At 42.9% G+C, this 11,899-nt stretch overlaps 1 protein-coding gene across 2 annotated transcripts in view; it reads right to left on the bottom strand.

The window, feature by feature from the left end:
• Positions 1 to 561: 561 nt before the first annotated feature.
• CD96 (CD96 molecule) overlaps positions 562 to 11,899 on the bottom strand; it is a 28,363-nt gene continuing 17,025 nt past the window's right edge. The window contains exons 6-10 of one of the 2 annotated variants that reach the window (XM_015648365.3): positions 11,357 to 11,410; positions 9,512 to 9,556; positions 8,575 to 8,649; positions 3,179 to 3,302; positions 562 to 2,124 (exon numbers count right to left, since the gene is read on the bottom strand). In XM_015648365.3, the coding sequence (XP_015503851.1) occupies positions 2,016 to 2,124; positions 3,179 to 3,302; positions 8,575 to 8,649; positions 9,512 to 9,556; positions 11,357 to 11,410 (407 nt within the window). In that variant the 3' untranslated portion in view covers positions 562 to 2,015. The remainder of the gene's footprint in view (positions 2,125 to 3,178; positions 3,303 to 8,574; positions 8,650 to 9,511; positions 9,557 to 11,356; positions 11,411 to 11,899) is intronic. The other variant, XM_015648372.1, reaches the window with a different exon arrangement.

The following is an 11,899-nucleotide window of genomic DNA, read 5'->3' as shown; positions in this document are numbered from 1 at the left end:
GCCGGTCGCAGCGCGGGGATTTGGGAGGAAAACCCTCGGGAGAGGCTGGAAGCGCCCCAGCCAGGGGGGCTCAACCGGGCATCATTACCCTGCGGAGCACCGCTTGCGGAGACTGCAGCAGCCTCCGGGGATGGGCGGTCGGGGAGCGGCGCTCACCGCAGGAAGCGGTCCCACCATGAGCGCTGCTCCCGGTCAGAGGGAACATCTCTGGCCAGAAGCAACCGTGGGGGTCAGAATACCCGAGATAATGAAATAGCCCCCTTCGGCATGAATGCTGCGGACAATCATCCTCGCTAATGACAAGGAGGAACGTCCTGGCTCTCCACACCCCTTGGAATATTGTTATCCACCTGTTTGTGTTTTGTTATTGTTGTTTGTTTCTGTTTTTTTTCTAATTTATTTTTCAAGGGCAACAATCTGCCATCTTTTGCAGCAATGGATAGTACGACAGAAGTTAAACTACTGTGGTTCCCCAACACAATGCTCAAATTAACGTGGACCCTTCCATGCATAGAAGGTCGATATAGTTTTGTAGGAAACAATGTTTCCTGATCAACACAGATGATGGATTTAGAACTGCTTGTACGATAACGTAAATAATACAATGAAATACTCTAAAAGGGTCTGTTAGATCATTCTTTCCAGTAAGCCATTCATTTAATCTAAAGTCCTGGGAATACAGTGCTCTGAACCCTGACACTCATCGACCAGTGTTTAGCAGTAAATAAAGCAAATCCCATTCCTAAATCAGAATATCAATTTTAAGCCTGGCATGATTGAATTTTAGCTGATTTGCATTAATTACAGAGATACCACTGTGGTAACAATACATTTCCAAACGAGCTTAGAGGGATGGTTTCTTGGCTGCCTGAAGGTACTGTGATTGCTGCCAAAAGCAGTGCTCCTCCTGCAGCTCTGGTGCCTTGCATTGGTGATCACACAGCTGCTGACCTGGCTGACAACTGTGCAGAGGGTCGAGCCCACCCTCTGCTCCATCATTTATTCATTAGTGTCAATATGAGGAAATCTGTAGCTTGGGCAGGACAGGGGAAGACTGGATCATCTCTTTCAGAGGCTTAAGCCACCTGGGAAACCCTGAGGTCTTGGAAAATGTAAAGATAGCAAATGATGGAAGCTCATTAAGACCAAAGAAAAAGAAAATTATTACTTTTTTTTTTCTTTTTTCTTTTATTTTTTTTTTTTATGTATACTGTAAATATAACTCCTGAAAAGTAAGTATTACTTCAAAGGCAAAGCACTCCCAAAAGGACTAGAATTTTCCATTATCTTTAGGCTTGCTTCAGTCCTTAAATCTCTGGCCCCAAATTGACTTTCTTGTGACTTCACCAATGACAGCTGGGACTTCTTTGCATACACTTGCACCAGTCCTGCACCATGATCTTTCATTTCACCAACCACCCTTCATGATCCAGTTATTCATCATCCACCAGCAATCCTGTGACAAGAGATGCCAGTTATTTTCTTTCTCTGTATGGTGCTGATTCTTTCTTTTGGTTTCACAGTGATAGAAAATTATACATTGGGTTATATTAGTCCACAGTAAAAATAAATAATTGCAAGAACAGCTGATGTAGGTCTTAAAATCTTGTGTTCAGCCAATGTTTTCTGTGTAACTGTGGTGTCCATACAGCAGAGCTGTCATCTCTATACATTTAATAGCTAGACAAGCTTCAACACTCTTCAGTCAGGCTGGCAGAGTGATGTGTTAATCTGCTACCATGGACGAGACAGCAAATTCCCAGTTGATCTCCCAATTCAAATCAAGCACATGTAATCTCACAGTGACACGATGCTTTTAACATAGTGCATGCATAGAGATATATAGGATGAAAGGAGTGTCCTAAGGAGTGCTCAGCTTCCAAAATTAATGTCATATAGGAGCTCTGAATTTTAATATGAGTCATTAACACTAAGCTCCTGTAACCACTGTTCTAAAGGCAGAGCCTTTTAACTGTGTCAGTCTTCTGTGTGCTACACAAGGGGTGCAGGTGATGTTACAGGTTTTCCAGTTCATGGCAGGATGGGGCAGTCCCATCAGACTCTACCATGGAGGTGTACTTTATTGGAGGTGGCGGTGGCTTGAAAGATGGAGGTCTGTTCATACTGAAATAGAAGAGAGAAAATGCACTATCACACAAAAGTAGCATAAAAGACAGTTGTAAAATGTTCACAGGAGGAGGTGGATTGGAGCTAAATCATTATAGGAGCACCTGACATAAGCTCTTACATACTGTGACTTCCCTGAGTCTGTTTTATAACCCCAGAACACCTCCTGCTATTCATCTGTCTTTCTTAGCTCCCACCTCACAGTTTTACTTCATTCATGTTCTAAAAGAACAGAACATGGTCCTGATGAACCACCCAAAACTCTCACACAGGCCTTTTGCTCATACTGCTCTCTCAAAGTATATTTAAAGGCTTGTAATTTTTTTTGGATCAATTTATAAATAAAGGTCTCATCTCAAATCAGTTAAAAAATCAATCCTGTTTTTAGCTTTGATATACAGGATTTTCAGTTGTGTTTCAAGAGGGTTTTCTAAAATCATAATTGATTAATTATAACTATGATTTTTTTGAGTATTTTAGTAATGTTAGTAAGATTTAAAATAATTGTCTCTTAGATATTGCTTTCACCAGTAGATCTTGGAGTGCTTTAGTAGGGAATCAAACTTCAGTAATAATTACAAATTCAATGCTTCTTTGACTGGGATTGAGTTTTGGGTAGCCTACTTTCACATATATTATTCAAAACTCAAATAGAGCTGCCCTAGAAGTACAATTTCATTAAAACATGTCCTCAAGTAACCATAGAAAATGAGAGAGCAAAAGCAGTTGGCAGGGAGGCTAATAGAAGTGGGGGACTCTGGGGACAAAAATTGACTGTTACTCTTCCCTTACACCCTGAAGCTGCACTGCAGCTCTTTTCTTGTAGTTTATTTTAAGGATAACCCACAGAACAGATGAAAGGGCTGAGAACACTCCACTTTACATACCGCTGTATGGAAAAAAATGGCACTAGTGATCCATGTACTTAAAGGCCTTGTGTTGCTATATGTCGTCTCAAATGAAAAGGTGTAAATCCACACAGCTGGGTTAGAGCTGGTGCTGCCCTCTGTGCCACCCCTCCCACCCCTGTGGCTCCTTCACTGGTACTTACATCTCTTTCTGATACTGACACCATTTCCTGATGCCTAAAGCTACCAGAGCGCTGCAGAAGAGGAGCAGGGCAGCTACCACTGTTGGCCAGGGGAAGCGACTGGCTTTGGTGTTCCTCCCATCACCTGCAAGGGACACACAGAGCTCATCTGAATGTCCTCAGAGGGGAGGGAAATCCGAGCTTGCTGTCTGTGGCTCACTGCTCCCTGCCCTGCACAGAGCTGGTGTCAGTGCAGCCCCTCATCACCAGGCTGAGGATCTCAAACTCCAAGCACTGCAGCTCTGATTTATGGGCTTAGCCCACTTTTGTTTTGACTGGGTGTGGAGTTGATTTCGGCCACCCACTGGTCCACTTGACAAGATTATTTAGGCACAGCCTAGAGAGCATTTCATCCAAAACCCATTGGCTTTCTCTGTTCCCCTGAGAGCTGCATGTCACAGTGCTGATGGGCACATCAGCCCACTCCAGCCCTCCTTCCCAATGGTTTGTTTTTCACACCACTGATACCAGACCCTGCCAAAACGTCTGGCCAAGGGCTCAGCTGCCTTTTGAGGTGAGCTCTTGTTGGCAGCACAGCATCCCAGTCTCACTCCAGCTGCCTCTCCCCACTGCAGTGCTGGGATTCCCCTCCCTTTCCCCCTTCTGCCCAGCCACCCTTGGGGTTGCTGACAGAGGTATCCTCAGGTCCTGGGTATGGAGAAGAAGGAGAGAAGGAGCACAGTCCTCCTCCAGCTGTCAGAGGGTGCAGCAGTGGCCTGGGTGCCAGAGAGATCAATGAGTGATTCCCCTCAGTGTCACCTCCTGTTGTGCTGGCATCACCACCCTGTGCAAGGCTGGCCACACTGCTGTGTCACCCAGGCTGGGTCTTGCCCACCATGGCAACCAGAGCTGTGGCCAGTCCACCACGCTGCATGAGCCATGAGGTTTCCCTGGGGCACAAGAGTGTCACTGGGCTAAATTTTGCTGCTGGAAGGAAGTATGCACTGGAGATTTGCTTGCAGATGGAGGGAGAAGGCTGAAATGCCAAAAGCCTGTGACAACCTGTGGTATGAGGACACAGCAGCTGTGACTCCTCTTTTCAACTCTTTTCCTTTTTTTTCAAAATCCCCTAGTCAAATGGACATGATGCTTCAGGTTTTGTGCTTCTGCAGTGTCATGCTGAAGGCAGAGGATTTGTAGGATAATGTGTCACCAGTACTGTTCAGCAGGCTGCTGGTAGGAAAGAAATGTTTTCCTCTGGTAACTGAATTTATCTGGTCTGTGATGTTGTAGGACAGGCTACTTATAAAGATATGGGCACAGAACATTTTTAGTAACTTACTTGATTTTTTAAAAATGAAGCCTGTCTTTTGAACCCTTTGTTATTCATCCTGCTGAAAACAGGAAATTGAATGCCAGGATCAGGGTGTAAAAATTCACTTGGCAAGATGCCTGCATTTTTGTCCTAAAACTACAACCTGGTGGAGGAGAGGAGAGGGAGAGGGAGAGGGAGAGGGAGAGGGAGAGGGAGAGGAGAATACCTATTAAGATGTTCCAGTAAGCCAGCATTGAGCCAGCTTTGAGCTGCACAGCTGTCTGGGAGAATGATAAGCTTTTTACCTCTTTGATGGTAATGAGAGACCTAAAGATATTAAGTGGCTTAGCAGCAACATAAAGAGTCTGCCTTTGTCATGACTGAGCAAAACCTCAGTCTCCACTGTCAAGTACTGTCTGAACCACAAAAATCATCTATCATCTGTTTAAAGACAGTTTTTTTCCCTTCCTAATACAGTTAAGCTACTGATGTTTAAGATCTCTGTAAGGATACATTTCTGTTTCTTCTAGCCATCTCCACATTCACAGCTTCTGAAATAATAGCTAAAATACTCAACCAGACAATGGCACAGCATTTCCAGAGCTTTCATGGCACTTCTGATATGAGGATCCAGTGGTGGAATCATTCAAATTTATACAAAAAGAAATAATGACTTCAATTATCTTGCAAGCCTGTACATGACTACTTCATTAGGCTCTACTGTGGCTGTTTTGTAGTCTTTGACTTCCTCTGATGCAAACAAAAAATGAAATAACAGAGAAATATGAAAGTCTCTGATATAACTGCTGATTTATAAATCCAAAACAAAAACCCAGCTTTAAATGATGTAAATAACTAACCAGACAGAACCATGAAAATCTCTTTATTGTGAGATGCTTGCTGGCTTTGACTGAAATTGAGAGTTCAAGTGTGTGCATGTATGTGTGTGTATGTGTATATGTGTGTATATGTGTGTATATAAGTGTGCATTAAAAAGACATATGAAAATATGGAAATCAGTCCAATTCTAGGACACTAAAAATTCACTGCGATTTTTGGATATTAATTCAGTTCTTTTCTACTTGCTTATTAGGTATTTGATATTATGTGAATAGGCATGACACGTCTCACATTTGTAAAATGTGTGGCATTTTACAAAGTTATATACAAAAAAAAAGGGATATGCACTTAGAGATCCTACAGCACTGTGCTCCTGTACAGCACATTGATGAGCACTATTTACATAATGGCTTGTGTTAGAGCATCCCAGTGCCAAAATGATAATGGTAATCACTGTTGTTGGAGCCCAGTGGCCCTGGGAGGGCACAGGGATACATGTGCATGCCTCAGGTTGTGTGCTCTGAAACTGCCCTCAATTACAGCTGCTGGACCAAGCACCTTTCAAGGCCATTAGGGAAGCAGGGGCAGGGATGTGGGGATGAGTGGAGCAACACACAGTATCCCCTGCAAATAGTAGAGTAATTCAGCATGCTCTTAGCATAAATTGCAACTGGCAAGCTGTGGAAGAGCAGAATTGTGAAGCATTAGAAGCTGTCACAAGGTTGTGGTATAAATGCACGGCTGTGGGTTGTAGGAGTGTAGATAAGTACCGGAGTGCTACCAAAAATACATTCACAAAATGGAAAGCGGCTGCTACGTTTGTGCCTCAGCCAAAAGACAACTCCCATGCAAATGCAAAAGCACATTGACAGGTCCTGCCTGTTCCAAAAGCAAGAGGCAAACAAAGATGTTAAAAAAGAAAGTCACTTCGGGCTTTATACTGCTGAGCAGAGATTTTCTAAAGGGAAAGACTAGTGAAAAAATGTTCACCCTAGGGGTTTTTTTTAATTGATTTATTGATCTTTAATGAGGCTGTCTTTCAATGTTCTATTAGCCAGCCTTTATTACTCCACATTATCTCATTATTTCACTGCTGCTCTGTGATTTTATTTGGCTTCTCCAGCAATTTATTTCATCTATAAACTACCTTCAGCACTCACTACATTTGCCTAGCAACTATCTCAATTGTAATATTATTAAAATAAATATGTCTAATGAAACCAGAATACTCAAATGTTTTTTCATTCCTTTTTTGTCACTGCAAATCCGTGACAGCTTGGAAGCCCAAGCCTTTATCCTCTAACTCAGTGAAACTCAACAGGGAAATTGCTTCTGTGAAGTATTGAAAATCTGGTACATGTTACTACTCCACATGACTTTGACCTCTGCTCAGACACAACTTTTCCATGCTTAGTAATAATTTTTACATGGAAATGTGCTGACTCTCAACTAGCAGCTGAAAATGAGCACCACAGAGCTGATGCTCTGAGAAAAGGCATCACATATTGAGGACCTGAGGACCTGCTGCTGTGGTTTTTGCAAGATGCTCCTGATTACTGTGGATTTGCAGCCCAACATTCACTAAGCTGGTGCCACATTTACACTTTTACCATAACTCCTCCACTGCAGTGCTGTGAAGCACAGGAGATGCGTTGTCTACTCACGTGCTGTTCTCAAAGTCTCACTGAATGCTGTGGCATTGGTATGGCCTTTTGCCTCTGTGGTAGAAGTCAGTGCTCCTTCTGAGAAGCACACAAACTTGTAAAAATTGCTGTAGGGAACCATATCACTTGTTTTTCATTTTCCCCCTCTTTCTTCCCTGTTTTGTGACTAATGAGGTTGAACAGGTGTAGCCCACTACTCGAGATGCTGGCTTCCCTCAGACAGGCACTACACAATGCTGTGTCTGGTTTGAAAGCCTATCACAAGCAAGAAACTCAAGAGGAGTTTTACTGAGACAGGTAAATAAACTTAGATAAAACATTTTCCCAAGATAACTATTTCACATTTGCTAAAAATAATCCGTATTTCTTAATAACTGTCTCATTTTTGGAAAAATGTCAAGCCATCTGAACAAACCTGTGAAGGTGAACTGCAGCTGTAACTGATCACTCAAAGCCTAAGCATCTCTGGCTCAGTGATGGAGCAGTTGTGGAAGCTGAGCAAAACCAGGCTAGGGTTTTAGCAGCCTTGGTTTTGCTTCCCCTCTTCCTCCTCTTGCCTATATATGTGCACTCTTCTTTCATGTATCCATTCTCAGCTGTCTCTTAGGTTTTCATTAAAAACTTGCAGAATAACAGGAACTGAACCAAACCAGTAGACTAAAACAGAAGGCTTGGGCTTGGTGTCCTGTCTTGACTGTAGCCCAGAGGATTTGCTCAAGAAGCAGATGGTGGCACCAGTGTGAGGACCGGCAGTGGGCCAGAGAGGAGAAGTGCTAACCCAGGGTTGTCATACCAAGACTGGCACACTTTGGGACCACTGGTTAAAAGGCAATTGCTTCCCAGGCTACTTGCAGAATAAAAATGGCTCAGATCCATCTTACATTGTGAGTTTGACCTCCTACCACCTCAACCAGAGAAAATGTATAATTCAGCAAGGAGAATCCTCTCTCTTCACATTGTATATTTATAACCTTTGTTGTGATTTTTTTTGTTGAGATGGAAGGGCTTTCAGTCCACTTGGACAAGCAACTTTGCTGTTCTGCTGTCAGCCAGGCAGGTGTGTCTGTTTTGGGGATGGGGAAGGCAGTGTGAGAAGCAGCAAACTTTCATTTCAGCACTGCTGCAATCTGTGTTCCTGTTCTCAGTCAAGCCTCTGCAAGCACCTGAGCTTTATGTTGAGAGATCCAGCTCCCAAAGAGCATTCTTCTGGGGCAGACCAAAGCCTCCAGTATTCTATTTAGGTATGATATTTAACAAAGACAATAGGTATTATTTGTAAACACTATCATAGCATTAATTAACTTCTTTGTAAACACTAATAACACTCAGTGTCTGTTCAGTTACCAAAATTAATGAATGTATCCTAACCAGAGCATTAAAAAAGATAAAATCAAGACAGTATTTTCTCATATATTCATTCCTGAAGTGTGGTTACACTGATAGTGGTTAGTATACTTCCTAGTGTAAAGCACTAGGAAAAGAACTTCAATGGACATTAAATTTCTTGCTTCAAAAAAAGTAAGATGGTTGTTGTGTTTATGTGTCTTACTTCTACATTGTTGAAGCAATAGAGAAAACAGTTTGATTCAATTGATTACCTTGTGTTGTGGAAGCAGGAGCCAAATTTGCTTGACTTGTGAAATCCAGAGAGGCCACAGATGTCAACTGGTGCGCTAAAGACAGTTTTCATGGTATCACATTTAGTCAATAGATTCTTTAGAAAATAATGTTAATAAATCACAAAACAACCTAGATCAAAGAGCTTGCGGTAGCTGTTGGGTAAATGCAGACAGTGCAGCAGAAATCCTGCTGTGGGAGTTAAGGCTAAATGCTCAAAACACATTCCTCAACTCCAGTGGGCACTTGCAGGCAGCTGATGTTATCAATGCTGACCCTTTCCTGCTGCAGACATTGCTTATTTGTGCTTTTATACACAGGGTTCAGTTTGACTGCTGGGGGGTAGACCATGCATTTGGATGTGGTGATCCCCATCTGTGCCAGGGCCTTGCCAGAAATGGTCCATGAGCACAGGCCACAGCCATATCAGCCCAGGAGATCACCTGCTCTTGTGAGTTTTCCTCTCAATTGGTGCAGATAGTTTTATGTAATTATCCATATCCATGCTCTGGTAAAACACAGTCAGTTGTATAATTAATGAATGGGAATGATGCCCTGCTGTTGGGTCGAGGAAAAGTGATGACTTTAACTTTTCTATCACATGCACCTCTCTGTCACAATAGGACAAATTAATTTACAGTTTTATAGGCATACTATTCCATTTTATAAAAATACATAAAGATGATATATAATCATGCCATTTTAAGTGCTGTCCTAACATGGCAGTTTTAGCAAGATTTCTGTCAGATCTTGGCTTGGGTAACCTCACAAATTCCCAAGCAGGAGCACATTGGTGCTGTCAGTACAGAGCACACTGACCTTTGCCTGTCACACCTCTGACTCTGTCTGCATGACATTTGTGGTCAAGTAGAGAACCTACATATATTGAGTAAGTAATAAAGTTTTTTTCCCCCTTACCTGAGGCTGCCATGATAGCTGATGTAAGTGTTGAATTGTTGAAGCCTATAACAAATCAAAGCAAACATTCAGCATGAGAAAAGTGTTTATTCTGCTTTAGGAAAGTGGGTGATTGAAAGGTTCAGGAGCAAGAAAGTGTATCACACCAAATTTCCAAATAATCTTTCCATGCACAGCTCAGCCAAGTAGTCCAAAAGGAAACATGAAGTACCTGAGGTAACTGCGCTGAGAAATCCCTAGGGAAACAAAGGTTTTGGGGGAAAAAACTATGGAGCTGCTGGCACCTCAATTTAAAACCCAGAAATGAATCACATGGGTTTATTCCATACAGAGAGGTGCACCGTATTAGCACAGACACTGAAATAACATTTATGACCTGGTGGTGGCACCTGCACAGTTTCATCCATGAGACACTTCAGAGGCTGCAACTCTGGGAGGAAATTTTAGAGACACCTTGCACTGAAAAGTGCTCACTGAGTTCTCAAGAAGAGGAGGGGGAATTATTCCTTCTAATTAAAAACTGTTAACCACACAGCTAGCTCAGCAGAGACACCATCCTGCCCAAGCAGCGTATATGTCCTGAGATGTCTGTTTTCTTTCTTTTTTTTTTTCCTAGCAGGAGAGGAGAAGTACTCCCTGAGTAGGCCAGGAGGATGGATTGTGTCCCCCAAAGAGGTCCATGAAGGAAGTGACCTATTAAAGCTCCCACACTTCATTAGAAAAACAGGTCTGGGAAGGCAGCCAGGTGGTGCCTCTGCCTGGTCAGGCACGTGTGAGGGTGTTGTGTGGGACTGCAGGCTGGGTGTTAGCACAGGCAGGTAACCCAGCTGCCCTCCAGCTGCTTTTCTGTGCTGACACTTGGACTGCTGCTCTGCCATTTGTGTTTCAGCCTAGCCTTGCCTGTGCTAACAGGGATTTCCCAGCGGCTGGCTGACATAAAGGCCTCCTTACCAAAGGTGCAGCAGGTGTGAAGACCAGAGCAGTGAGGCTCTTTGAGATGTGCCTGGCTCCCGGAGGGTTCTGCAGAGCGTGCAAGGTGAAGCAGCGGGGTGGCCTGATGCAAGCTGCTAGGCTTCCTTTGAGAGCTCACCTTGCAGAGGCCAGCAGAGGAAAAAGTCTGCCTCTTTCAGCCCCCCCCCAGTATCTGGGATGGTTTTCTGGTGCCAATGGGGTATTGGCTGAGCCTCCAGGGCCTGCTACAACCTGTGCTTGTAGAAGTTTTTTCCCCACAAAACCCATACTTTTTCATGCCATTTCCTTACAGCATTTCTCTGACACACTCATGTAACCCCCTGCTAAAGTGCAGCTGCCTCCCATGCAGAACAGAGCAAAGCAAACTGCTCCAGGAGAGATGTTTCCAAAGGGCTTCAGCTCAGGTGTGAAGAGAACATTTATCTGTCTGCAATAAGCTGATAGTAAGGCAAACTTGCAGGGAAGAGCAGGGATTTACCAAATTTACACAAATTAAGAACCATCCTATCAGTTCTTTAACATCACAAAAGTGTTGAGGATTTTGGCTCTGTACTTAAGCAGAGGGTAGAGCCATTAGCAGGGCTGTTACTTTTAATTATTAGTTCAGTACGGAAAGAGCTATATTCAAATGCCAGCTGAAGCATCAGAAATAACATTAAGTGCCCCTCAAGGCTGGAGTTTAATTATGCTTGGTCTTAATTATAATAGATTACATCACCAAAATATTGGTTTGTAGTATTTTCTCTGAAGTCAAAGCTGCAGAAACGGGTTCCTTACTACCCATTTAGAGTAGTAAGTGCTACAACAGCTTCAGGACTTTAGAAATGCACCTCGAACACAACCTAAATTATTTTATTCTCTAATTTATCCTACCATCTGAAACTGTGGTAGTAAAAACTTCAGCTGAGGCTTCATCAGACTTATTGCCTGTGAAGGAAAAAAAAAAAGAAAGATTAAAGCAGTTCTTAAAAGCAGTTATAAAGGCTGAAAATTTAGTTTGGGCTTGTGTCATACTATGCACCTTCGCAGAAGGTATGGATGAGAATTAATTTAATTCTTTCCTTTCTGTCACATCTAAATACTTTAACATTTTTATACAGAGTGGATCTATCTTGGCATAGCCTGCAGGCAAGAACATAGATTGCTTTAATTGACAGCTCTTCGATGTGAATACATTTCTACAAAACTGCAAATTGAGGGAAATGAGTCATTTTTGAGAAAAAAATTATGATTTATCTCCCTCCCCTCTGAAGATATGTTTCCAGAGGAGTAAGCTGTGGCTTTTGCTGCAGCCTTACTTTGTGGAAAAACATATCAATAGGAATACAGACATCCACAAGAGAACCCATCTGAGCTGCAAGTAGCTGCCACGGCAGGTGATGTGCCCCCAGATGCTGCTAAGGGGTCAGCAGCTCA

The sequence above is a fragment of the Parus major genome, chromosome 1 (assembly GCF_001522545.3).
Source record: "Parus major isolate Abel chromosome 1, Parus_major1.1, whole genome shotgun sequence".
NCBI classification, from domain to species: Eukaryota; Metazoa; Chordata; class Aves; order Passeriformes; family Paridae; genus Parus; species Parus major.
This window is presented reverse-complemented; position numbering and strand designations above follow the sequence as displayed.